The sequence below is a fragment of the Sander vitreus genome, chromosome 12, assembly GCF_031162955.1.
Source record: "Sander vitreus isolate 19-12246 chromosome 12, sanVit1, whole genome shotgun sequence".
In the NCBI taxonomy this organism is placed as follows: Eukaryota; Metazoa; Chordata; class Actinopteri; order Perciformes; family Percidae; genus Sander; species Sander vitreus.
Genome location: NC_135866.1, coordinates 30,234,374 through 30,258,700, shown reverse-complemented (window position 1 = coordinate 30,258,700; position 24,327 = coordinate 30,234,374). Strand labels below are relative to the sequence as shown.

Genomic DNA, 24,327 nt, shown 5'->3' with positions numbered 1-24,327 from the left:
GGTATGAGGACATGTTGGTTTATTTATGTTTTTGTTAACAATTCATAAGGATATGCACAATGGTGTTGAGACTCACAAATGTGTATATTTAACAATTTTAATGAATCACAACATAAAATGTGAATGAAATATGTTTCATCAACATGTATGCAGGCCCTTTAACCTTTAGAAAACAAACCAGTAGCCTAATTTATTATGTAACACAAACTTTATTCTGATAATAATAAACACCAAACAGAATTACACAATCATTAACAACCATCTAATCTTTATTTATCCTCAAGATTTAGGTTTCCACGTCAAAAACTCTTTAAAAAAATAAGCTAATATTTCAAAAGGACAGAAAAGGAACCACATGTCCATATACGTTATGAGACATTTATCAGCAGACATGGTGTGTTTACAGTAATTATCACATTATGGGAGCTGTCTTCCCATCTGGGGACAAACAGCTGCTCTCCTAAAAAATAGGGTCTCAACTTTGTTACGTCAGTTTACATGAATCAGGTTAAAGTTAGGGGCGTCGGGAAGTGAAGGTAAGCCCGTACAATGTCCTTACAAGTGTTGATGTGTCTTTAGACGTAAGCTCTGGCTGAATCTGGATCAGACTTGTTTGTAGCCGTGTAAACCTTCTGTGGTTTGTTTCCATACAAACCGCTGCGAAACAAGATAGAGAGACACAAAGTCAGACTCAAACTGAGCAATAAAGTCACTGAAATTAAAGGGATCCTTTTTGAAAGAAGGATAAAAAAAAGGACTTACACTTTCTGGCCTCCAGCTGTTGCTCTCTTACAGGCGGTGCAGAGGAACGCTCCACCCAGTATAGCCAGAGAGGCTCCGCCCCATCCAATGTAGAGACCAGTACTCAGCTCGAACCTGCAAACACAGAACTCAGATTTAACAATATGCAACAGGCTGTTCTCATGAAGCATTGGTATACATAGCTATGAAAGGTAAAGCACTTTAATTGGAATGTATTCCACGTATTAATCACTGTCAGCAGCACTGCTTCTGTATAAGAGAATGAAGATCCTTGTAGGGAGGAGGTCGGGGGGGAATGTTTGGCTCCTAAAACACAGGGCTTTCAAGAGGGGGAGCAGAGTTCATGTCCCGGAAGAAGTTAAGGAGAAAACACAAGACTTTCACCCAGGAAACAGGTGTTCAATGTTCAATGTTATCCCATTCGCAGCAATATTTGCCGCTCTGGGTAAGCCTTTGGCTTCATTTTTCAATGCACTAGGATGGGACTCTTGGCATCACTATTTGATGCTCTTGGACCGATTTTGTGTCATTTTTCAACGTGCAGGGTAAAACCCCTTAGTTAGGGTTTGGAAAAAGATAATGGGTGAGGTTACAAAATGTGTGTTTAGGTGACATGAATGGGACATGAACCTTGGTCTCCTGGGTGAAAGTCCTGTGTTGTGTACGCTAAAGGATGATTTTTGCGTTGATATCTGACGCTGAGAGCCACTGACCGAGCGTCAGTACTTGACAGGTTGTAGAGTGAAAATGGGTTGACTTCTTTGCCCATCACTTTTTATAGATGTGTGTTTGGGTTTAACTCACTTCACACCTCCGAAGAACGGGTTGTGGAAGTCCTGCACAACTCTGTAGGCGTACCAGGAACATGCGATCATGCAGCACAAACCTGCAACACACAAACAAAACATGAACACAAATCGTTTCAGTAGTTTTCTTCTTTAATCTGTGACGATGGCTCTCTCTCTATGCTGACGATGCTGCCGTATTTTCTGTTAGATATCTTCGTGTCAGTGGTCAATGTTTTTTGATCTTCTGCCTTTTTAATTGGCTAAAACATAGTTTTATGTATGATCTCCAAGTAACTAGATATTAACATTGTGTTTTGTGTTTACGGTTATCCATATTTATTGACTTCATTTATTTATTCCCCCTAGTTTTATTTTATAAATGTTTATGTATTTGTTGTATTTGTCTCAAATTTGTATTTCTGTTTCTCATTTCGAACTACGCTTTGTGCCTGCCATAAAATGTTTTAAGATTTTGTTATGCAAATCTAATTAAGCTATGCCTCTATCACATGTACACATGAAGGTAAAACTTCATGTCATTACTCGGGCTGCAGACTCACCGGCGAGCATGCTCAGGATTCCTCCCGTGACACAGATCTTGGCCTTGGTTTGGTCGGTGGCCGAGCCGATCTTGATGCACTTCAGCCCGAGCATTGACATGACCATGGAGCCAAGGCCAAGCAGCAGAGAGATGATCATCAGAGCCCGACATGCCTGAATGTGAGCTGCGGAGACAGAAAGAAAAAAAAAAATCATCTCTGTTTGTTTTTATAAAGTCCCTGCTTCTCGGTTCATGGACATATATTAAAAATGTGCAAACTGCTACTTTAAACATTACTATCAAAATTAAAAACCTAAAAACAAAAAACTGACCTGATAGAAAACACATCTTTAAAATGATAATGTCACAACGTTTTGAGAACAAGTAGTTGTCACAATTCATTAAGTAGCTGCATCATTTCCAAAATAAAAGGACAGACGAATTCACAAAAGAATTGCCAGGCTTTGCGGCAGCTAAACCTGTGCAAATTTAGACATAAAGAAACAAAAAGAGTAAAATGCTGCCAAGCAAACAGCATCTCGGTGCCCCTTTCCTTTTTGCACGTCACCTCATTTATTTTTGTTTGCAAACATTTGGTGCAAAGTTGTCCCCTTTCTATGCAAAAGTCTAGGGCTGCTATTTTCATCATGGATTAATGTGTGGATTGTTTTCTGGATGAATGGATTAGTTGTCTGGTCTCTAAAATGTTGAGAAATGTGATCAGTGTTTCCCAAAGCCCAAGATGACATCCTCAAATGTCCTCGTTTGGTGGGTGTGTCTCTCGTATATTGGTTGTATCCCAGGTGATAGCCAGTCAGCAGAGACGTGTCTGTAAACCCGCGGTAATAAAAAGGCCTGCGCACACAACAGGGTGTTGACACCCACGTTTCAGTTTAAGAACGCGGCCCTTGTGTTTTCTTCCCATCAACGATGAACTTGTCGTCCCAATTTGGTTGAAAGAAACCCTAATATTATTGTTCACACAAAATGATTTCCTTTATACAAACAAGATTTGGAAAACTGTCTTGATATAGACGGGGTCGTCTTATACTTAGGTAACTACGGGGAACATTTTACTGCAACTTACAGATTTCTACTTTAAGTATTTTAACTACACTTCACTGATGCAGACTTCAACGTCAGTAAGGGTTTAGGGCGCCTGGGTAGCTCACCTGGTTGAGCGTGCGCCCATATACAGAGAATCAGTCGTCACCGCAGCGGTCGCGGGTTCTTTTCCGACCTGTGGCTCTTTGCTGCATGTTATTACCCATTTCTCTTTCCCCTTTCATGTCTAAGATGTCCAATCTAATAAAGGCCCAAAAAATTATCTTTAAAAAATAAATGCAGGACTTTTACTTGTAGTGGAGTATTTTCACAGTGTGGTATTAGTACTTTTACTGCAGTAAAGGATCTGAATACTTCATCAATAGATGTTAACCTTTGTGTTTTCTTCCCATCAACCATGAACTTGTCGTCCTTCCAGGAAAAAATAGAAAATTAATTTTTTTTTCTTTTTCCGATGCTTTTGATGCTTTTTTGTAAAAACGATTTGGTCACTTATATGCACGATTAACACCATCCATGTTATTTCTGGGCAATTTGGTTGAAAGAAGCCCATATTTCTGATACACAACAACCACAACCACAACCCTTGCATGAAAATAGTCGCAAAACAAAATGAGAACTTATAAAGAAATTAATCCATTGAAGAAGAAAAAGAAAAGGAGGAACTGGAAGTAACATTATGTGTGTGAGTTTTACTGCAGCTGTACTTTAGTCATTAATAATTAACAAAATGACCTCTAATGATCATAAAAACCTGCCACACCTCTTTATGATCCGCACACAGTTTCAGTGAAACAGTACACTGGGAAATGAACAATGAATCATACGACTTCATTATCAGGAATATTAAAGATGTGCCTCTTCTCCTGTGCATCAAATCAAAAAAAGTATTTTCTTTTCTAAGTTAATCTCTCTCAGGGAAGGAAAAACATGGAGTGTTAAAAGTATGATCGAATAATTTGTGGGTAAATCTAAGGGAGAAAATATGTGTTCCAGAGGTTAACCAGACTGCATTTTTATGACTAAGAAAGCTATAAGAAAAAGCCTCATTCTTTTCTTTCTGTGGCTCCATTTTTGCTAACTTTTTTGTGTTTTGTTCAAACTCACAGTACTTTATTTTAAGTTATCAAGGAGATCCAAAAAGGTTTAAACATGGGCTGAAGTTTAAGGGAAGTGTTTTCATCAAGACATCAAGGATTTGAATTGGGTATAAAAAATGAAACATAGTCTTGTGTTTAATTATGTAAATTATGTTGAAATAGTATGGTTGCAAATTTGATCCATTTTCAAAGTTTCTATATCAGAAATTTGGGTTTCTTTCAACCAACTTGTCAAAAAAATAAATAACATGGATGGTTCCATACAGCGCTTTTCACAAGTAAAATAAATTATCAATTCACTATTTTCATTGAATTTGGGTGTTTTATGCAATGTTATAGCATTTGAAAAAAAAATGGTATGAGAACGTTGAAAAGAATTGACAAAAAAGCAAAAAAAAAACTTAATTAAGTCTACAAAATGATCTTGGTTTGGCTTAAAGTCAGACATTACTTCCCTTCCGGTTACACATGTGACGTAGTGCGTGATATAGCTCTGTAAAGTAAAAAAAAAGGGCCGTTTGTGCAAACTTTTCTGTACTTTGCTGCTTGATTGTGGCAAGCATTATCCTCCATTTTCTTGTCAGTGGAGTGGACGACGAGGCTCAAAATGGCATCCCAAAAGAAAATCTTCCATGACAGGTGTTGTTAGGACAAAACAATCTAGTGTTGAATTAACTTAACTAAATCAAGTTGTGGATGAAGTTTTCTTTGACAGTCAGTAACTAGAAACTGATCTTGATTCTGTTTCAGGCGGGAAACGTGCGGCTGTAAAACCAACCAACCTTTAGACGAATAGGTCTGAAATGGTGCCACATGGCAGGTTGACCTATTTACTGGCAAACGGATCCAACAGGCTTTTAAAATAAATGTACAAAAGCTCACTTCTATGAGCGTCAGAAGCTCCACGGATCAACAAGTGAGGCTCAAACGTCGGGCGTTAATTTCATCTTTTAAAATATGAAACCTCAGAATTTTCCTTCAGATTTCCTTCAGCAACTTTTTGACCTCATGTATACGAGGAAGTTACGTCTTCTTCACTTCGCTGAGTCACTCTTAATCAGTCTTAAAAATGTATTTGTGTCACCAAAAAGTCAGGAAAGTTTGTTTCTAAATCAGTTCGGTCAAAGAATCCTTTCTAAACAAGTCGCAGGTGATTCAAATTTTGGCAAGAAGTCATTTAATTGAAACAGTTTCAGCGGCCCCGGCAGTGAACGTCACTTTTGAAATCTAGAAACATTGTTTTTAAAGTTGACGAGGGTATCTGTTTTGCTTTATTTGGCCCTTATATCTTGTTTTGTTTGATTTCTTTCAACAATAACATTTTCCATATTTATGTTATATGAAAGACTCGAGAAGCAAAAACCGAAACGCATCGAGTATCTTTGATTTGTACAGCTATTTTTGCATTAATATGATATTATTCTTTTCTATTATATCATTATAATCACAATGTGTACAGCCTTTCCTTGCATTTGATCTGTATATGAACAAAAAATCATTCATTTCCATTTTGTGTGTCTGTTGTAATGTTTTAAATTTGAAATTATTGTAAATATAGGGAAAGATCTCAAAATGTCTTGAATTTGTGCTCTTTGTACTCCAACATGTATCTCATATGTACACTGTTTCAGAATACAATAAGCCTTGAATCTCATTGGGTGGGTGTTGTCTCTTACCGGGAAGGGCCAGCAGTGACTCAAAGTCTCTACACTCAGCGATGCCGGCGCTGTTCTCGGCGCAGGAGTGCCACAAGTTCTCAAACTGCCTCTGGGAGATGATGACGCTGCCAGACACGGTGGAAAGCTTCCAGTAGTCGTTGGCCAGCGCAGAGCCGGTGACCAGCCAGCTGATTATACACATGAGGAACCCGGTCGCTTCCACAGCCGTCGACATGGTGGCAACGTTTCCAGAGAGACACCCAGAAAAAATCCTACAAATCTAAAAACAAGTAGCCTTCTAAAATAGTGGCAGGAATGGTGGGATCACAAGGTCTTTTCTGTCCTAATTCTAAGCCAAAGTCAGAGTCAGGATGGGTTGTTGAATGCTCTAGTCTCTCTGTCAGGTATTTCTTGTTAATCTGACGTCTGTAGCTATAACCGGAGAACTTTACCCTCTCAGGGGCCATAAACTGCCTGGAGCCGCTCCCTGTTGTTCCCCTACCGCCTCCCACTCAGTATTGATCATGACGATGATGATTATGGCAGTGAGTCTTTCTGCCACACCTGAACTATCCTTGAAACCACCCACAGGTGTTTGTGTTGGCGTCCTGCGGGAATCCCACACAGAACTACAATCCTATTCAGTTTTATTTATAGTGTCAAATCATAACAGATGTTATCTCAGGACACATTACAGATAGTATAGGTCTAGACCACACTCTATAGTTTACAGAGACCCAACAATATCCCCCATGAGCAAGCATTTGGTGCGATAGTGGTGAGGAAAAACGGCCTTTTAGGCAGAAACCTCGGACAGAACCAGACTCTTGGTGGGCGGCAATCTGACACTGCCCGTTGGGCGAGACAGAGAGAGACAAAAATATGACTCATAATAATTATAGCAGTAGGTATTATGGAATCACATGATGAACAGTGGCAATTAAAGGAACAGTAAAGATAGTAGAACTGACTACTAACAGTCGGAGGGGCTCCAAGAACGTACTTCTTCTCTTCAGTCGTCAATCGTTTCGATGCATTGCCAGACCTATCTCCACAGCGCTGTGGAGTAAAGGTCTGGCTACACCACAGGTGCATTCTGGGACACGAGAAAAAAAACCCGCTCTGGGTTGTTTGCATTTCTTTAAACCAATCACCATCGCGCTAAGCTCTGCTAACTTGTTTTGGTGGAACATTTGCAACCCCCAAAAGAAAATGCCACATACAATATTAAATGAAGGTAACTGTTGACACAATACAGTAACGTGAGCTATTTAAATGAGCTGATACATGGTTAAACCTCATTAGCTCTTACTAGTGTATCTCCGTGTGTACTTCGTCCACAGCAATCCCACCAATCAGTCCTAAAACCTCCTAGAGAGGTATAGATGTGTTTTGGGCGTAACATGCAATCAACCAATCAGAGATCATCTCCCATTCCCTTTAAAAGCCAGGCGCGTTTGGACCTTGGAGCATTGCTATTATGATGGAGGATTTGCACCGTAATATTTTTATTTGTAATCTTCTGCATGTGTGTGTGCTGCTGTGTGTCCCTGTGTGTGTAACAAGCATAGTGTGCAAGCTCATTTTACTAATTTGCTGTTAAAATAACAATGAAATGCTGCGTTATTGACTTCAGACCAGGTTTTTGTTGGTCAATGTCGCGATCACTTCCCGCTGCCTCAAGATAGCAATACACCCAGAATGCACCTGAACACACCTCCCTGTAAGACCAGCACGCCCAGAATGAACCTGAACACACCTCCCTGTAAGACCTATTTAAACGACGTGGGTGCTGGACGGGAAACTGCGTCGGTCTTAAACTAGCAAAGACACTTGCGTCGGGCTTTGTGCTGCGTCGCGCTGCGCTGAGTGCAAGATAGGGCCCTAACTGTTCTCCAACTGTCTTCGTCATTCTGAAACAAAAACACATTAAGTGTTGCCCCTTAAAAAGACGGTTAAAAAATGTTGCATAAATTAAGTAGGGTAGGAGTCAGTAAACATACAATCCTGAAACCTATTGTTGTTATAGGTCACAGAATGAATGTTTAGCCGACAAATCTGCTGCATTCGAATACTAATCTGTAAATCAAGGATCCCCAAAAGAACATTTACTCAATTATATTAGATTTTATACGGAGTAGCGTAGCATACACCTTAAAGACTCAGGGATTTTGAGAAAACATTTGGGGCTTTGGAAGCCACCCCCTCGCTCTGCCCCTGAAATAAATTACAGCTGAAAAGATTCGAATGAGCTAAAATCGAAACTGAAATAACCAGCAACAGTTATTGAGATGAACATTTATTGCAGTGAAGTTTCCAACAACATCTGCTCAACATCAGTTTCAGCATTTGTTTTTATTCTGGTTTTAATTCGTGCTACTGTTTTAAACTTTTCTCACTCTGCTACAAACTGAAGTTTACCGTTCACATCGTCCCTCCGGTGAACAACTTGTTTATAAAGGAGAAGCCTCTAGCAGCAGGAAGTTAAAGGATAATAAAAAAATGTATGTCCAAATAAGGAGCTCCAGATGCTGCCCTGCTGTCAGGCTGATGAGTCAAATGAATAACAAGCCAGTGATACTAATGACATAACTTCTTCGTCACTTTATAAGACCTGAAACTGTTGTTATGAATGGATAAATTGTGGAAAATATGATACATTTAAGTTATTTCAACACCACATACCTGCTGTTTATTGTGTCTTCTTGTAAAATTGATTTGACTTAAATGGTAACTTCAGTTTTTTTTTATCCTGGACCATCTTTGTCTGAGTGACTGATGGGAACACCAATCTTTGTAATTGTTCCAGTATTGAGTGAAATCGCGAAACAAGCTGCAATGTAACCCTAAAAAAAATAAGATCCTTTTGGTTTAACATGAAACAGGACTTTTTATCACTTTTATCATTGTAAAACACACTTCATTCAAAGTCAACAGTAACAAAATAAAACTACGAAAAGCCGTCGTGGTTCAACAATCACCACTCTGGGATGGTTGAAATAAACCCTTAATTCACCCATTTACATGTGGAAATATGCTGGCTCTATACACGCTAAAAGTCCTGATTATTTACATGGAGTCTGGTGGAAATATGCTGGCTCTATACACGCTAAAAGAACTGATTATTTACATGGAGTCTGGTGGGTTTGGTGATGGTGATTTCGGGGCTGTTTCATGTTAAACTAAAATGATCTTCCTCTTTAACTAAAAGGTCTATCTCTGTAGGGATCCTTTCATAATGTTGTCAGACACTTAGAATAATAATCTGAGTCTGTCAGCGGCAACAACAGAACTTTTAGTGGACACTAACTGATGTTGAACATTTGTCCTGTAGGGTTACATTGCAGCGCAGTTAACACTTGCTAGTTTCAGCGTTCTCGCTCAATACTGGACCAATTTCAAAGATTTTTGTTCATATTAGTCACCAATTAGACACAAATGCAGGAAAAATAGAGTCCAGGTCGGAAAAAAAAAACTACATTACCCTTTAATGGAAAAGTAAAATCAGCTTGAACTCGTACATATTTTAAAATGTTTTGATGTGTGTAGTCAGAATGAATGAACATATGAGATGATGTTTTGGCAGGCTGATGGTTTTCAGGTTAAAACAAAGATAGAAACAAAGCAGATGATCAGTTTGCAGGTTGCGTGAGTGGTTGTGTTTTATGGCTTTATGGTCGCGAACAGTTAATGTTTGATCATCATGAGAGTCCAAAGTCTGACACTTCACACCTAATCTGTCTGTCCACAGATACACCGAAACATTACTATTATTATCAGACTGGACACAATTCTGGGAAAGAAAATGCACTACTTCTACTTCTTCTAAACTTATCTAACTTTCTTTACAACAAAGAAATGAAGCACATGCTTTTGCAGTTGAAAAAGAAATCCACCTTGAGTGGATTTTATCTTGATACTTGAGAAAAACTCCCGTCTGATTATCAGTTGTTTTATGATTGTTCAGTATTTGTTGCTCACAAGAAACTCTAGATCTAAAGCAACACATTCTCATGAACCCACTTAAACGTGATGACCGTTCACATGACAGTTAAATTTAGCAGAGAAAAGGTGACTGTGAGCCGGGTGCAGAGCACCGTGAGGGGACGGTCGTTTCAGCGGTCAATGCCGGGGCCGGAGCTAGATGCTGTAAACATTCGGGGCTCAGAGCACAAACCCATTACCCTGGAAATCCAGAGTTCTGGCGAGAGCACAATTGTAATTAGCTCAGCGAGTCACTCTGGCATTCAGTAATGATGCTCATTAACTATGTCCTGGTAGCCGAGCTGCACCAATCACATCGGTGTATCTGATATAGGCGGGCCAAAGGCGTGCTAAACAGATGAAGACACTTTAATCTACCAGTTAGCTCCGCTGGTTGCTAAGCGTTTTGGGCTCTGGATACGTCATCCTGTGTATTGTTGTGATTGGTCGTAGTGTTATCCAATTGCGTGCAGTGAGATTTTCAAATGCATGCTTGGTGCCGTCCCTCGAGTTGGGCCATTTTCATTACTCAGTGCCAGACCCTTAATCTTTCGGATTTGTGTCTGGATTTCCAGGCTACAAACCTATACCTATAACCTGAAAACATGCTCCATTTACGTTCCATTTAGTTCATGGATTTTGGTGAATGTAGGCATTAAATGTATTTTGTGAGAAAGCAATGAAAAATGATTCACAGTTTGGTCCACATAGATTTCTTTTTGGCTGATAGTGTTAAGACATTTCACAATGTGACTTCAGTTTTGACCACTGTAAAAGTATAACAATCACTGGGGACATTTTTATACTTCACCTACTACTAATTATACTTAGCCTACAGACTTTCACCGAAGGAACATTTTCAATGCAGGACTTTAACTGTAACGGAGTATTTTTACAGTGGAGTATCAGTACTTTACTGCAGTAAAGGATCTTAATACTTTCTCCAACACTGCATACGAGAAACAACAAAAGAGAGACAAGAATAACACAAATAAAGAAACACAAGACCTGTAGTTTGAAGCAGTGAGTCTCTGCAGCCACCAGAGGACAGCAGTGTCAAAGTAACAACAGGAGGAGCACAGAGGTGATCATCATTTTATTGATTATTATAAGGAGCCCCATTAGCTGTCGCTTAGACAACAGGCTAGTCTTCCTGGGGTCCAAAAAAACAATAATTCAGACAATATTAAAACATTTTATGACACATACAGGAAAAGAAAAAGAAAAGAAACATAACAAACTCTAACAAGTATAAAACAAAGTACTTTTTTTATTTAGATAAATCATTAAGAACAGGTTCTTATTTACAATGGAGGCCTGACAAGTGGCTAAGTTAGGCATACATACAGTTTAAATGACAGAAAATACAATTTGGAGTACAACCCAGACAGCAGTAAACATGTATACAGAGAGGATACACACAGGTACCTGCATGGGTGAGTATATCAAGGAAAGAACCCCCCAAAAAATAATCTGAAAAACTAAATGACATTACACAACCTAACACAGGGGTTAAGAGTTAACATAGGTAGCTCACAAAGATAAACAAATATTTATTACAACTAAATAAAATAACATAAGAAAAAATATGGCAAATGTATTCAAAATTACATGAGTAAAATCTAAAATGTGTTAACATGTCTTCTTTCAGATTAGTGGAAAGAAAACATTTATTTTTACTACACTTTGTTTATTTCTCCTAAATCTACCAAAAAATATTGATCAATGATAACAGATGTACCGCTTATTTTTGGAAAATACTGCGGTCGACTTCTTAAATGTTTATGTGTATGTATAATAATGGTGTATTACTACACATTCTTATTCATAATATCCACTGTTTTATGAATCAGAGTTTAGGTAACAATTACTCGTGATTTAAGGGGAAAATAAGAAAAACAAATATTTGTACACTTTTAATCCCATTTTTTTGTTGGCTTTTTTGTTGCTTTATTATTAAAAATAAACAGAAATATAATTCATGTGATGTTTGTGGTTTTGTATATACTGCACATGGTTGTTTTTTAATCACTAAATATGTTTTTTATTTTTGATTTGAGCTGTTTCTTTCTCAGATTAATGACACAGATCCAAGCTGAGAGAGTGAATACTGAGCGCTGAAATCAAACTCAAGTTCCTGGAATGATCGTTTAACCAGAGTGGATGGTTGTAACTGTCATTGTGTTGTTAATGTGAGAAAGGCTGCAGAGCAGAAACCCACACAGCCCGTCTGCTGCAGGAAAGGAAGTGGTGATTCGCTGTCAACAGTTTTTTATGATTTCTAATAACCACTGAGAACAGACTCATATCTGCTGCTGCTGTAAACACTCAGGAACTCCTCTTCCTCTCTGCAGCTGTGTGTCTTTTCTCTTGTGGTCTGGAAGCCTTCTTTCCCACTGAGCCCTCTACCCACACACAGTTTAACTGAGCCCAGAGAGCAACAATGATGACCCACCTGGAGGTCACGTCCATGGCTCCACTCCACTGCCGCGAGGCTGGGTTGGGATATCATGGGGAGGGAGTGGCTCCTAAACCAGCACTGTTATAGTTTGTATAATTTATTATTTGCTAATTTTTCAATTACAGTCGCTTGTCCTTCTACATACAATATCACATTTAGAGACAAGAACACATTTTTTGTTTTGTAGTGTTCTATAATCTAACCAAGAAATATAAATAAAGGCCATTTGTACATGTTAAGTTGAACGCAAGAATTAATGATTTTATTACATTTATCCAAAGCAATCTCATGTAAATTTGTGGTTGAGTTGCATGCTGGTTGCTGGGTATTTGTGCAGGTCTGTTGCTTATACACACACAGTAATACACAGCTGTGTCCTCAGGCTGCAGATTCACTCCTGTTAATGTCACCGAGTGTGTGTGTGTGGTAAAATAACTTGTTCTTCAGATAAATACTGGGTAATACTTGCCTAAAGTTAAAAGATCCCACATCAGCTTCACAATAAATAAAGACATTCAAGGAAAAAAATGCATAGAATTGAGCAATGGAGGGCCACTTGCCAAGAACAGTAAGGGATGTTAAACAGTCAAGTTAAATATAGATAAAATAAATAAATACAAAACCCGGCTTGAATTACAGTCGGGGGAAGTAGGCCTACATCCTCTACTGAACCTTTTGGATGAAGCTTTTGATTTCCTTTTGCCACTTGAGCTCCGCCGTGATGTTATTTATGAAGTTGAAGGACTCCAGTGTTTTTTTTTTAATTAATTTATTATTTGGTTTAATTTATTTTTTTATATTACACGTTTAAAAGGGCTAAATAGTTTTCTACGTGACATGTGTTTACTTAAACAGGCTCTGAAGACGAATAGGTGTATTAAATCAAACGTATTATAAACATTGTAACAGGAAGAGCAACGCTGTCTTCCTGTTTTCCTTAACAGCAAGCCACATTCGAAACGCGACTGACAAGTTTCCTCAGACAAGACTCCAACGACAAATCAGAGACGTAACGTGAACGTTGTTATGTTTTAACATTTCAATGACAACTTAACAAAAAGGCATTCACGCGGACAGCTACGTATTCTCTTCCCGTTTTCAACAGCTGTCGTCACTACGACAACAACAGATGCATTTGGCTGACGGTCGCCAGTTAACATGGTCTCTCGTTAAACCGGAACACCGGCCTCTGACGAGCGGTTACCACCACCATCTTCAGCCAGAGAGGACATTATTTCTTCAGCTTCTTCTTGCGTTGTCACCCCGGCGGGAGGTGTGCTGACAGGGCTTGCAGCAGGTGAATCAGTCATGCTATTAACGTCACTGCTACACAATTTCTTAATTAAACCAAAATCAATTAAACTGCCTTGTTTTCTTTTTGCCATGGCTATATGATGCTAACTGCAGAATGGATTTCAAGGACTTTGCGCGCCGATTAATGGCCTCCAACGTTTATATTTTTTCTACAAATCTTTGAGTTAACATGTACTAAACATGAGTTGAATTTGCACCGCAGAGCTGCCACGCCTTGATGCTCATGACAAGAATAGCATGTATAGTTATCTTCAATATTAAATTTATATTAATAAATTCAAGTGAATTAGGTTTTAAATCGCCGTCATGCATGAATGAATGATATTTTTGCAATTTTACACATAATAACCCACGATGATCACATTACACAAAATTGCACGTCAAAATGACACACTGTCAGTATTTTTAGAGACCGCCCCAAAATTTCACAAATCACATTTTCAGGGGAGCCCATGTCTTATTAAGGGGAGCCGAGCTCCCCCTAGCTCCCCCGTAGTTCGCACCCTGTGTTTGTCTTAGGCATTTTTTTTGCACATGAAATGATTGATTTTTTCAATGCACTAATTGGCTGTCCGTTATGTACATTTGTGTCTTCCACATACAGTATATATTCTGATATTCTGTTCACTGCATGAAAAGTGGGATTTTCGTCAGTAAGCGGCACTGTAGATTGTCGTGGAAGTTCAGGTTTACGACTGTAATCGGCAATTTACAGGCAACACCGAAAACTGCCGTTAATTGTCGGAAATTGACGTGGGCCTGGCTTGGCAGTTGTCCCCACATGACCCCCCCTCCCCCTAATTCTAGGGGAGGCTTTAACATGTAAATGAAAATGCTGTGAGCTATACAAATGCAAATGCAGCGTAGCAGCAGGGGGAGTTTTACCCCAGGTGACATTTTTCTAAAAGGTATTAACTTCATTTTAAGAAAATCTCTTAAAATAGATCAGGCTCAGTATAGCCTAATTATAGACTCTTACATATTTTAGCTTGAATTGATTTATTTAATGAAAGTATGATAGATCAATTACTAATTACTGTGTATGTCATTAGCAATGGCCAATGTCATGTAAAAAAGATACACAAAACAATTTATTTCAACAATTTGTTTTAATCAGGCTTTGCCATAAAGGTAAAATATGCATTCCATGCAAACATCACAGTCTCCTAGAGCTCATCCACTGTGCATAGTGGCATGACTACAGTGACCTTTCTTTGGTCTTGCTCATCCAAGATTGTCTGGTGGAATGGAGACAGAGGCACCACTGTACAGTTTTCTAAGAGAAGTCTTTCTGCTGACACCAAAACACCGTGCTTCACATAAAGCATATCAGCTTTGTCACTGCATGACAAAGTCCCAACCATTTGGCTTCTTAAAATACTGGTAAAGTCAGCACCATATTCACATGTCCATGGCATATGAAGCTGTTGGCTCTGCTGAAATGGCCTCATAATCTGGACTTCAACTGTCCTATTGTTATTACACTTTCCCAGTATTCCATTAAAACTCACTGTAATTCACCTCCACACCAGTCTGTGTGCTGTTCGCGCCCTGCTGGTTAATCTGACTCATCTTTGTCTTTCTCTATCACTCTGCCCCTACCCCCGCCCTCACTGCTTTGATTTGAAAAATAGCGGAGGGAGACGAGTCCTCCGAGAGTTAGAGCTGAGCAAAAGCTTCCAAAGTATGGGAGTATTTCAGGCCAACTGGTAAAAGAGTTGTCTGTTCACTCTGTCAAACTGCACTTGCTTCTCACAGAATTACAACCACGCACCTAAAAATGAAACACACAGGAGTTGTTCAAGATGTGCGGAGCGTTTTAATTATTTGCCTCCATGTCACCTCCGGGGCTCCGTGACGATGCGCCCACAGAAAACGTAAGTATATGATTATTAATGAACCGGTGAGCTAGTCTGTATTGTTTATTAACTCTTGAGAAGTACAATGACTGTATTTTGATGTTAAACAGGGTACTTGGACTTTGGCAGTAATGTTTTAAACTAGGGCTTTGACTCCGAACTTCGCTATTCGAATATAATTCGAATATTTAAAAAAAAATATTGCTATTCGAACGAATATTAGGCAGCCCTTAATATTCGAACCTGTTATGGGCATTGTTTTTTTGTAAATGTGTTTGCTTGTAAACGTTGTTTTCAATTCAGATTCTGAGGCTTTTTCACGCGTTTCAAAATGTAACTCTCGCTCGGCCGTGTCTTGGTAGTGTTGCATCCCCCCCCCCCCGACTCATTCCCTGGTTCTCCTTCTCCATAAACAACATGAAGTCAAGGAGAGGGTTAACTCCTCCTGCTCCAGATTTCCCACCGTGGTCAGAAAGAACAGGGGAGACACTTTGTTTCTCTCACTATGACTCTAGAGTCACTACTCGCTCTGAAAATAATCACCATCACTCTCCCTACCACACACACACACACACACACACACACACGCACCACACACACACACACATGCCGGCTCGACGCACACACCAGCGCAAAAGTCTAAACATCAGACCACTTACTGTAGGCCACGGTGAAATATCCTAACTTCCTGTTGAAAGCATACTGTTTGTGTTTAATCCAGGGTCGGACTTTTAATAAAAAAATTGTTGTGGCAGTGTGGTTTTCTTCTGAAAACATCTTAACATCAGCGCGATTCATTATTAGGCAGAGCTAATAAGCGGGACCAGTGTAAGTTGCTTTATAAAAGTGTATTTTTTTGGTCTTGTAATGTACAGGAAGCAGTACGCTGTCTTCACAACTTGGAGACAAATTGTAGGCGCTACGAACCAGAGCAAGGGTAAGATTTAAAGAATAGGCTTTCATTCTGCTGTATAAGGAAATAGATACGTTAATAGACCGATCTTCACCGTACATTTTGTTTTCACAGACTAACCTCGCATCATAACGAGGCCGTGACCTATTTGCTCGGAGCTATGTCTGCAAGTCCAGATTTACATGATGCTGACAATGACGGCATTGTGTGTAAGTAACTTTTCCTGTTTTCTCATTCCTTGTTTAATTTTACTGTGACTTTATTCATACCACTCTCATTTCATTGTTTTCCAGCTGCCTGTAATTACGAGACAGTAAGCAGGAGCTTCAGGTAGACACAACCAGGTCTTCATCGCAGGCGGAAGCTGTGAAGAGTCCAGCTCAGAGTCCAGCGAGAAGAAAGAGAGTAAGATAGATCCGTTTTGGTCAACGTGACTTTTTTAATGAATTAATAGATGTGTTGTGTCCATATGCAGTGCATCGGCGTGGTACTGATTGTCTTTATTGATTGTTTTTACAGCTGCTGGAAGCGAAACAGAGTGTGCTGGATGGATTGTGCATCCTTTTCGCGGCCAGCAGAAGTACAGGGCAATGCGCCACAGACGTCTGCAAAACGGACCGAATTAAGACAGCCGCCAGTTACATTTTTTTACCAGTTTACCATTTGTTGTGTAGGCTGTGTTTGTTGTGTGCTAATAAAGCTCTTTTTTTGAATAAACATCACGTTCTTTTCTTCAATAAATTCATGTCCTTGATGTTATGTCATAGCATAACAATGACATGAATATACATTTGTGCTATTCATATGCTAATTAGAGCCATTCACACCTCCGTGGGAGCTCTCCCCATACGTCATGGTTTGTTTCCGACAATATGTGGCACAGACGAACACGAAGTTCAAAGGCTGTAAATTGTCGTTAACTGCTGAAAATTAGGGAGATTTGCGGGCGTTTACGGGGATAAAAATCCCACTTTTCATGCAGTGGTTGTTTCCATAATCGAGTAGTGTGAGCATGTAAAGGTCCAATAAAGGATACTTTGGAAACTGCGTCATTTTGATCACTCAAATGTGTATGTTTACCCACTGTATTACACAGTGTGTGATTATTATTTCTCACAATATCTTAAATTGAATGTTCATATTCTATAACTCAGTCAGTTATTTGTCATTACATTGTTGGTAAAAATAAAACAGGAAGTAAAAAAAAACCCAAATGATTTGCTGCTGTCATTGTGCGCCTCTTTGTTCTATACTCTTACTGCCATTCTTGTATTTTAGTTCTCCTACTGCCTCCTGTTGGTCTTTGTAAAAAAAAAAAAAAAAGAAATACATTCTTTAAGGTTTATGTATAGCTCCTCTGGTAACTTTAACCAGTGTGTGTATCTGGCACAGTAATACACAGCAGTGTCTTCAGGCTGCACATTCTGTCCATGTAGAGTCACTGTGTTGCTGGAATTCTCTAAGTCGATACTGAACTTGTTCTTATATTATGAAGCTCCAGTGCTTTTCATCCCCAATCCACTCCAGTCCTTTCCCTGCAGGCTGTCTGATCCAAGAGAATAAGAGACCTGACAGGTGAAGGTCAGACGTTGACCTGGCTGCACAGTCACAGAGGCTGGCTGTGTCAACTGTTCACACTTCACACCTGTTGAATAAAGAAAAGGTTTTGTAACAAATGATAGTTATACTGCAAACGAAAAACTGTTGACTTTGACACATCCAGAGAGACTCACATCCAGCTGCCAACAGCAGCAGCAGAGCTACAGAGAACATGGTTTATGTTGAAACTGACGAGATGTGAACTCCACTGAAAGCCTGATGTGATGTTTTTATAGCTGAGAAACAAGGAAGGTCAATGAGTTTGCATAAATCAAACATATGAAGCATCAGTGTTGGTCTAACTGGAGTCAATAGAAGAGTTTCGTCAGTGTTATTATATGATGTGAAAATACGCCTGGAATTTTTTTTTTCTTCATATCCAGGTACCGATAACTTTAAACTGTCAATATTATTTCCACATATTTTCCAGACTTTCTTCAAACATTAAAAATTGTTTAATATAAAAGAGTTATCTCCATACATGATACAAGTAAATTCACTTTGTATGTAAACAATAATGTTAAATGCTGTCATCATCTCCACTTGACACCCACTACCTATTCATTTTTATTACAGAGAAATATGAATCATTTCAGGGTTCGAGTATCAGTCAGTTAAGATCAATGAGAACAGCATATCTGAGTTTCTCCTTTTAGTTACAGAGGAGAGAGAAACTTGACACTGACTGTCCTCTAGTGATTTTATGAAAGAAACAGTAACATTATTTTTTCACTCCCATGTGACTCACTTTAACTCCACATCCTTTACAAACTGTTTTGTGTCTTCATTTCTAGAAATGTAAATTATTTGTAGTAGTTTAATTTCAGCAATCAGATTGCTGTGCTGTCTGTGGACCTTGTATCAATGACTTCTTCATCTTTATTGTGTTTTTAATGCAGGGAGGATTAGTACTTCATTTTTAAAAACAGTTAAAGTAAATCACAGCGTATAAAACAAATTACCATCCTCAAAACAACAAACGCTAATATAAAAATTAAAAAAATATATAAATGTTATGAAAAATACTTCATGCTTGGGCTCTACCAGCCTGATTAAATGAGTACTGTGGGATTTTGTACAGCTGCTCAACCAACTCCAGTCACTGTGGCTGTTGAGCACTATAATAAACAGCAGAATCTTCAATCTGCAGACCGTTAAACTGCAGATACACCTGCTTTCTGTTGTTGTCACTGGAGACGGTAAACCAGGTTGGAACACCCGAGTAGCGGCCGCTACTAGCACTGCTGATGTAAGCGATCCAGTACAGTTCTTTTCTAGCATCCTGTCTGATTCTGATCCAGTACATGGTGTAGCCATTAACGTCCAACTCAGAGGCTGTACAGGTTAGTCTGTGGAATTGTCCAAGTGTTTTAATTGCTGGTTCAGATTGTGTCAGAGTCTGACCATCAACACCTGTCAAGAAGATAAAAGACATTGTATAAAAAATACAAAAATAAAAGATATGTAAGATTAAGATCAGTGAAAATCTTCACCTGTCCAGCAGATAGTTAAAAGCAGCAGTCCTGTCCTATAGTCCATCATGTTAAACTGTGCGTCCACTGTTCTCTGTCCTCCTCTCGCTACAGTCTGATAAGTAGAGGTGGAAGATATCTGAGTTTTGCATTGACTCCTCCTCACAGGGAGGAAACAACTGGAGATATTTGATGAAACAGGTCAGAGTCAACCCTCCAAGACCAGTTTTGACCCTGGTCTGGCATGTTTTAATGTGTGTAAAATGTTTATCAATATTAACACCACAACCACAGTTATTATACTAATACACAAATGAGATCTGACACATACATACAGTAACATGCAAGGTTAATTCAAACTTGTTGAATCATAGTTCATTTTGTTTTCAAGGCTCTGTTTCAATTACTTTATTGTCATTTGACAATTTAATACCATTATAACATCATGGCTTTTTCCTATGAATATTACTTTTATATATAATTTAGTTTTACAGTAGATAATGCTTTGACCGTTGAAGGAACTCTGTCTATTACTGTGAGGTATGTCACGTCATGATGAAAAGAAATATGTACTCATACAGTAAAATATTAAGGAAATTTAATGTGGATATATCAAAGGGCTTAGGTGCTAAAAGACTCAGATGCTTAAGCTCACATTGCAGTTTGTTGTCTGTGGAGGTTTTTGTGCAGCTGCTCCGCTGTCTTCAGTCACTGTGTCTGTCGAGCACAGAAGTAAACAGCAGAATCTTTTGCTGTCAGGCTCTGGACCTCGAGGTACTGAGTGCTGCTGGGAACATCTTCAGTCATGATGAAACGGCTTTGAAAGGAGCTGCCATAGCTAGCAGAGTTTGAACCTGTATCCATCCTCCCAATCCACTCCAGAGCTTCCCCTGGTCTCTGTTGTAGCCAGTAAATAAAGTTGCTTGTCATGTTATAACCAGATATGATACATGACATCTTCACTGTCTCTCCAGGTCTTTTCACCTCAGAGGGAGACTGGTCCAGTTTGATCTCACTCCAAACTCCTGTAAGTTGATAAAAAAAAAAGAGGTCATCAGCTAACAGACTTGTAAATCACAGGTTGGACATTCACTAAGGACGTATAGCAGAATTGATTTTTTTCTCACCATGAATAGTAACTACAAATAATAAACTCCAGATAATGGTATTTTCCATTCTGTGAGAAACACTGTAGTTCAGTGCTTTCTGATCTGAGTGTTTCAGAAATATATTAAACTTCCCCGGTGTTTCTGGCACAAGTTGCTGATGGTGTGTTTATAAGAGAGGAAGAGTTTGCATAGACCTCCCTCTACAGGTTTAAAATGGGAACATGTCACACAGATACATTTCCATTAGTAGAGTATCTCTACAAGTAGAGTATCTCTAAAACAGCAGAGGAAACTGTGAAATATCGAAGTTCTGAAAAACTAATTTCTGGACTGATAGAAAATAATGGGAAATAAACTACAGTGTTCTACCTTGACAATCTTTAACCTAGGGTTTAGCAGTTTAGAGCTTCTTTCATATTGGCCAAATTCCAGAAGGGAAATGTCATCCTATTTGTGAAGAGATGTATAGCTGCCGTTAAAATGTAGTTGTCAGATGTTATTTTCTATCACATTGCATTGCTTGTCTAGGCATCACAATACACAAAAATATATATACTATGAAAATGTGTTATATGCATCTTGTATTGAGAGAAAATCATCTTCTTTATTGATATCTCCTGCAGTGGAAATCAAATGAGATCTACACTGATACATTAACATTGTCAACTTGTCCTCCTTCTACCAGTAACAATCAATGCCTCTACCATTCAGGGAACTCTATAAATGTATTCCATCACTTGAAGAGTATACATACAGTACCAGTCAGAAGTTTGGACACACCTTCTGATTCAGTGTTTTTTTTATTATTATTATTATTTTCTACATTGTGGATTAATACTTAACACATCAAACTATGAAAAAACACCAATGGAATTATGTAATAAAGGAAAAAGACAACCACAAACCAGAATATGTTTTATATTTTAGATTCTTCAAAGTAGCCACTTTTTGCTTTGATGACAGCTTTGCACACTCTTGGCATTCTCTCAATCAGCTTCATGAGGTGGTCACCAGGAATGGTTTTCAATTAACAGGTGTGCCTTGTCAGAGTTAATTTGTGGAATTTCTTGCCTTTTAAATGTGTTTAAGACCATCAGTTGTGTTGTGCAGAGGTAGGGTAGGTACACAGCGATAAACAGTAAAAAGCCCTGTTCACCTACTGTTTAAATTCATATTACGGCAAGAAATACTCAACTAAGTAAAGAGAAACGACAATCCATCATTCCTTTAAGACATGAAGGTCAGTCACTCCGGAAAATTTCAAGAACTTTGAATGTATCCTCAAGTGCAGTCGCGAAAACCATCAAACGCTATAATGAAACTGGCTCTCATGAGGACCGCCCCAGGAAAGGAAGACCAAGATTTGCCTGTGCTGCAGAGGATAAGTTCATTAGAGTTACAAGCCTCAGAAACCACAAATTAACAGCACCCCAGATTAGAGCCCACATGAACGCTTCACAGAGGTCAAGTACCGGACACATCTCAACGTCAACTGTTCAGAGGAGATTGCATGAATCAGGCCTTAATGGTCGAATTGTTGCAAAGAAGCCACTAATGAGGAAGAAAAACAAAAAGAAGAGATTTGTTTGGGCCAAGGAACACATGAATTGGACATTAGACCAGTGGAAATCTGTACTTTGATCTGATGAGTCTAAATGTGAGATTTTTGGTTCTAACCGTTGTGTCTTTGTGAGACACAGAATAGGTGAGCGGATGGTTTCTGAATGTGGGGTTCCCACCGTGAAGCATGGAGGAGGATGTGTGATGGTGTGGGGGTGCTTTGCAGGTGACACTGTTGGTGATTTATTTAAAATTCAAGGTACACTTAACCAGCATGGCTACCACAGCATCCTGCAGCGACATGCCATCCCATCTGGTTTGCGCTTAGAGGGACCATCATTTATTTTTCAATATGACAATGATCCCAAACACACATCCAGGCTGTGTAAGGGCTAATTAAGCAAGAAAGAGAGTGATGGAGTGCTGGCACATGACCTGGCCTCCACATTCACCCGACCTTAACCCAGTTGAGCTGGTTTGGGATGAGTTGGACCGCAGAGTAAATGCAAAGCAGCCGACAAGTGCTCAGCACCTCTGGGAACTCCTTGAAGACTGTTGGAAAAGCATTCCTGGTGACCACCTCATGAAGCTGATTGAGAGAATGCCAAGAGTGTGCAAAGCTGTCATCAAAGCAAAAGGTGGCTACTTTGAAGATTCTAAAATATATAAACCATATTGTGGTTTGTTTAACACTTTTTGTTTACCATATAATTCCAAATGTTTCCTTCATAGTTTTGATGTCTTTAATATGAATCTACAATGTAGGAAATAATAAAAATGAATTAAAACCATTGATTGAGATAATGTGTCCAAACGTTTGACTGGTATTGTGTAATGATGTATCATTGATTGTAATTTCAAGGTATTTAAATGAATGAAAAGTGTTTTTAATTTCGAAGCATTTATAAAATCTAAAGAGATGTTTCTCTCCTTGCTGTAACAGTGAGCTGGTGTTGAAATCATCAGCGAGGGCTCATCCTCTGGTGGCTTCATGTTACAAGTGTTCAGGCTCTGAGGGGTTTTTGTTCAGGTCTACTGGTGGTTTGCGTTACTGTGGCTCTCCTGGCACAGTAATACACAGCAGTGTCTTCAGGCTGCACATTCCGTCCATTTAGAGTCACTGGCCCTCATTTATCAATCTGACTTAGAAACCAGCGCAGATATGAGCGCAGAAATCCTCTTACGACAGGCTTCACGTGTGATTCATGAAACGTTCGTATCACACCAATCACAGCGTAAGAATGGTCGTACATTGATAAATGCAGCGGCTGGAAACGATAGTAATTTAAATATCACGCCCCAATATATTCTTGGTTTTGAGGCCTCGCCCCTACAATTTACGACATGGCGAGATGTAATCTGAGAAGTGGCACTTTTCAGAGGTGGAGATTGAAACCCTGATGTCTCAGGTTCATTTGCACCAACGTGTGAACTATTTGGCAGCTTGAAAACTGTTGTTAAAGGCTGTAGAAAGAATGTGAAATGGAAAGAGATCACTGATGCAGTCAACAGTGTTGCCATAGTAAATCGGACTCCAGCTGAAGTTTATTTAATGTATACATCCTTGACATATGCTATAGTCCTAATAGTAATATACAGGCTTAAGCCTACCTGTAGGTGTACTTATATTTAAATAATTCCACAGTAGTGGCGTTTATGCAGTGTCTTTTATTTTACTCGTGTTTTTTTCATGAGTCAGAGCCAGGCAACCGTGAGCTGTGAGGGAGAGCGCGTGTCCTCCGCCCCCTGGGCTGGACCACCACCCCGACCCTGTCTCCTAACAGCAGAGGGGCTGGAAAAACAAGGCAAAATAACTCGGTCAATGGCAGAAATAAATCGTTCACTTGTGGCCATTAACGACACTTTAAAAGAGAAACGAGGAATAATATCCTGTCTCATTCGTACAGCTCCATCATTACATTTATGGCACCCTGTTTTCCTGAGCGATGTTGTGCAGAACCCCACAGGCTCAAACAATGTTGCAGACTCCCCCCTCCCCCCGCTGATGCAAGACAGAGCCATCTGCCCTTAATCAATCCGATGGAGCACTCCACAATGGCCCGTGTTCACTGTTGTACCGGCGAATAGAGGTCCTTTAAAAGAACCAGATCTGCCATTGCTGATAAGTGATCAACTGATGAC

At 39.3% G+C, this 24,327-nt stretch overlaps 1 protein-coding gene and 1 long non-coding RNA gene across 2 annotated transcripts; one reads left to right on the top strand and one right to left on the bottom strand.

The window, feature by feature from the left end:
- Positions 1–575: 575 nt before the first annotated feature.
- Positions 576–6,149, bottom strand: cldn15la (claudin 15-like a). The gene is made up of 5 exons (XM_078264279.1): positions 5,933–6,149; positions 2,111–2,275; positions 1,567–1,648; positions 763–876; positions 576–657 (listed from the first exon to the last, which is right to left on the bottom strand). Exons 1-5 carry the CDS (start codon positions 6,147–6,149, stop codon positions 576–578), a joined length of 660 nt encoding a protein of 219 aa, XP_078120405.1.
- Positions 6,150–15,305: 9,156 nt separating this feature from the next.
- LOC144526745 (uncharacterized) lies at positions 15,306–17,670 on the top strand. Its single transcript, XR_013502773.1, has 5 exons — positions 15,306–15,550; positions 16,408–16,469; positions 16,560–16,654; positions 16,739–16,850; positions 16,965–17,670. It is a non-coding gene; the product is annotated as an uncharacterized LOC144526745 (long non-coding RNA).
- The last annotated feature ends 6,657 nt before the right edge of the window (positions 17,671–24,327 follow it).

Excerpts from the sequence above, each read along its gene's own strand:
- cldn15la (XM_078264279.1), bottom strand. The coding sequence starts at position 6,149 with ATGTCGACGGCTGTGGAAGCGACCGGGTTCCTCATGTGTATAATCAGC. Across the intron at positions 2,276-5,932 it reads GTCACTGCTGGCCCTTCCCG|CTCACATTCAGGCATGTCGG; the intron begins GTAAGAGACAAC and ends CTGTCTCCGCAG. Across the intron at positions 658-762 it reads ACAGCTGGAGGCCAGAAAGT|CGGTTTGTATGGAAACAAAC; the intron begins GTAAGTCCTTTT and ends CTTGTTTCGCAG.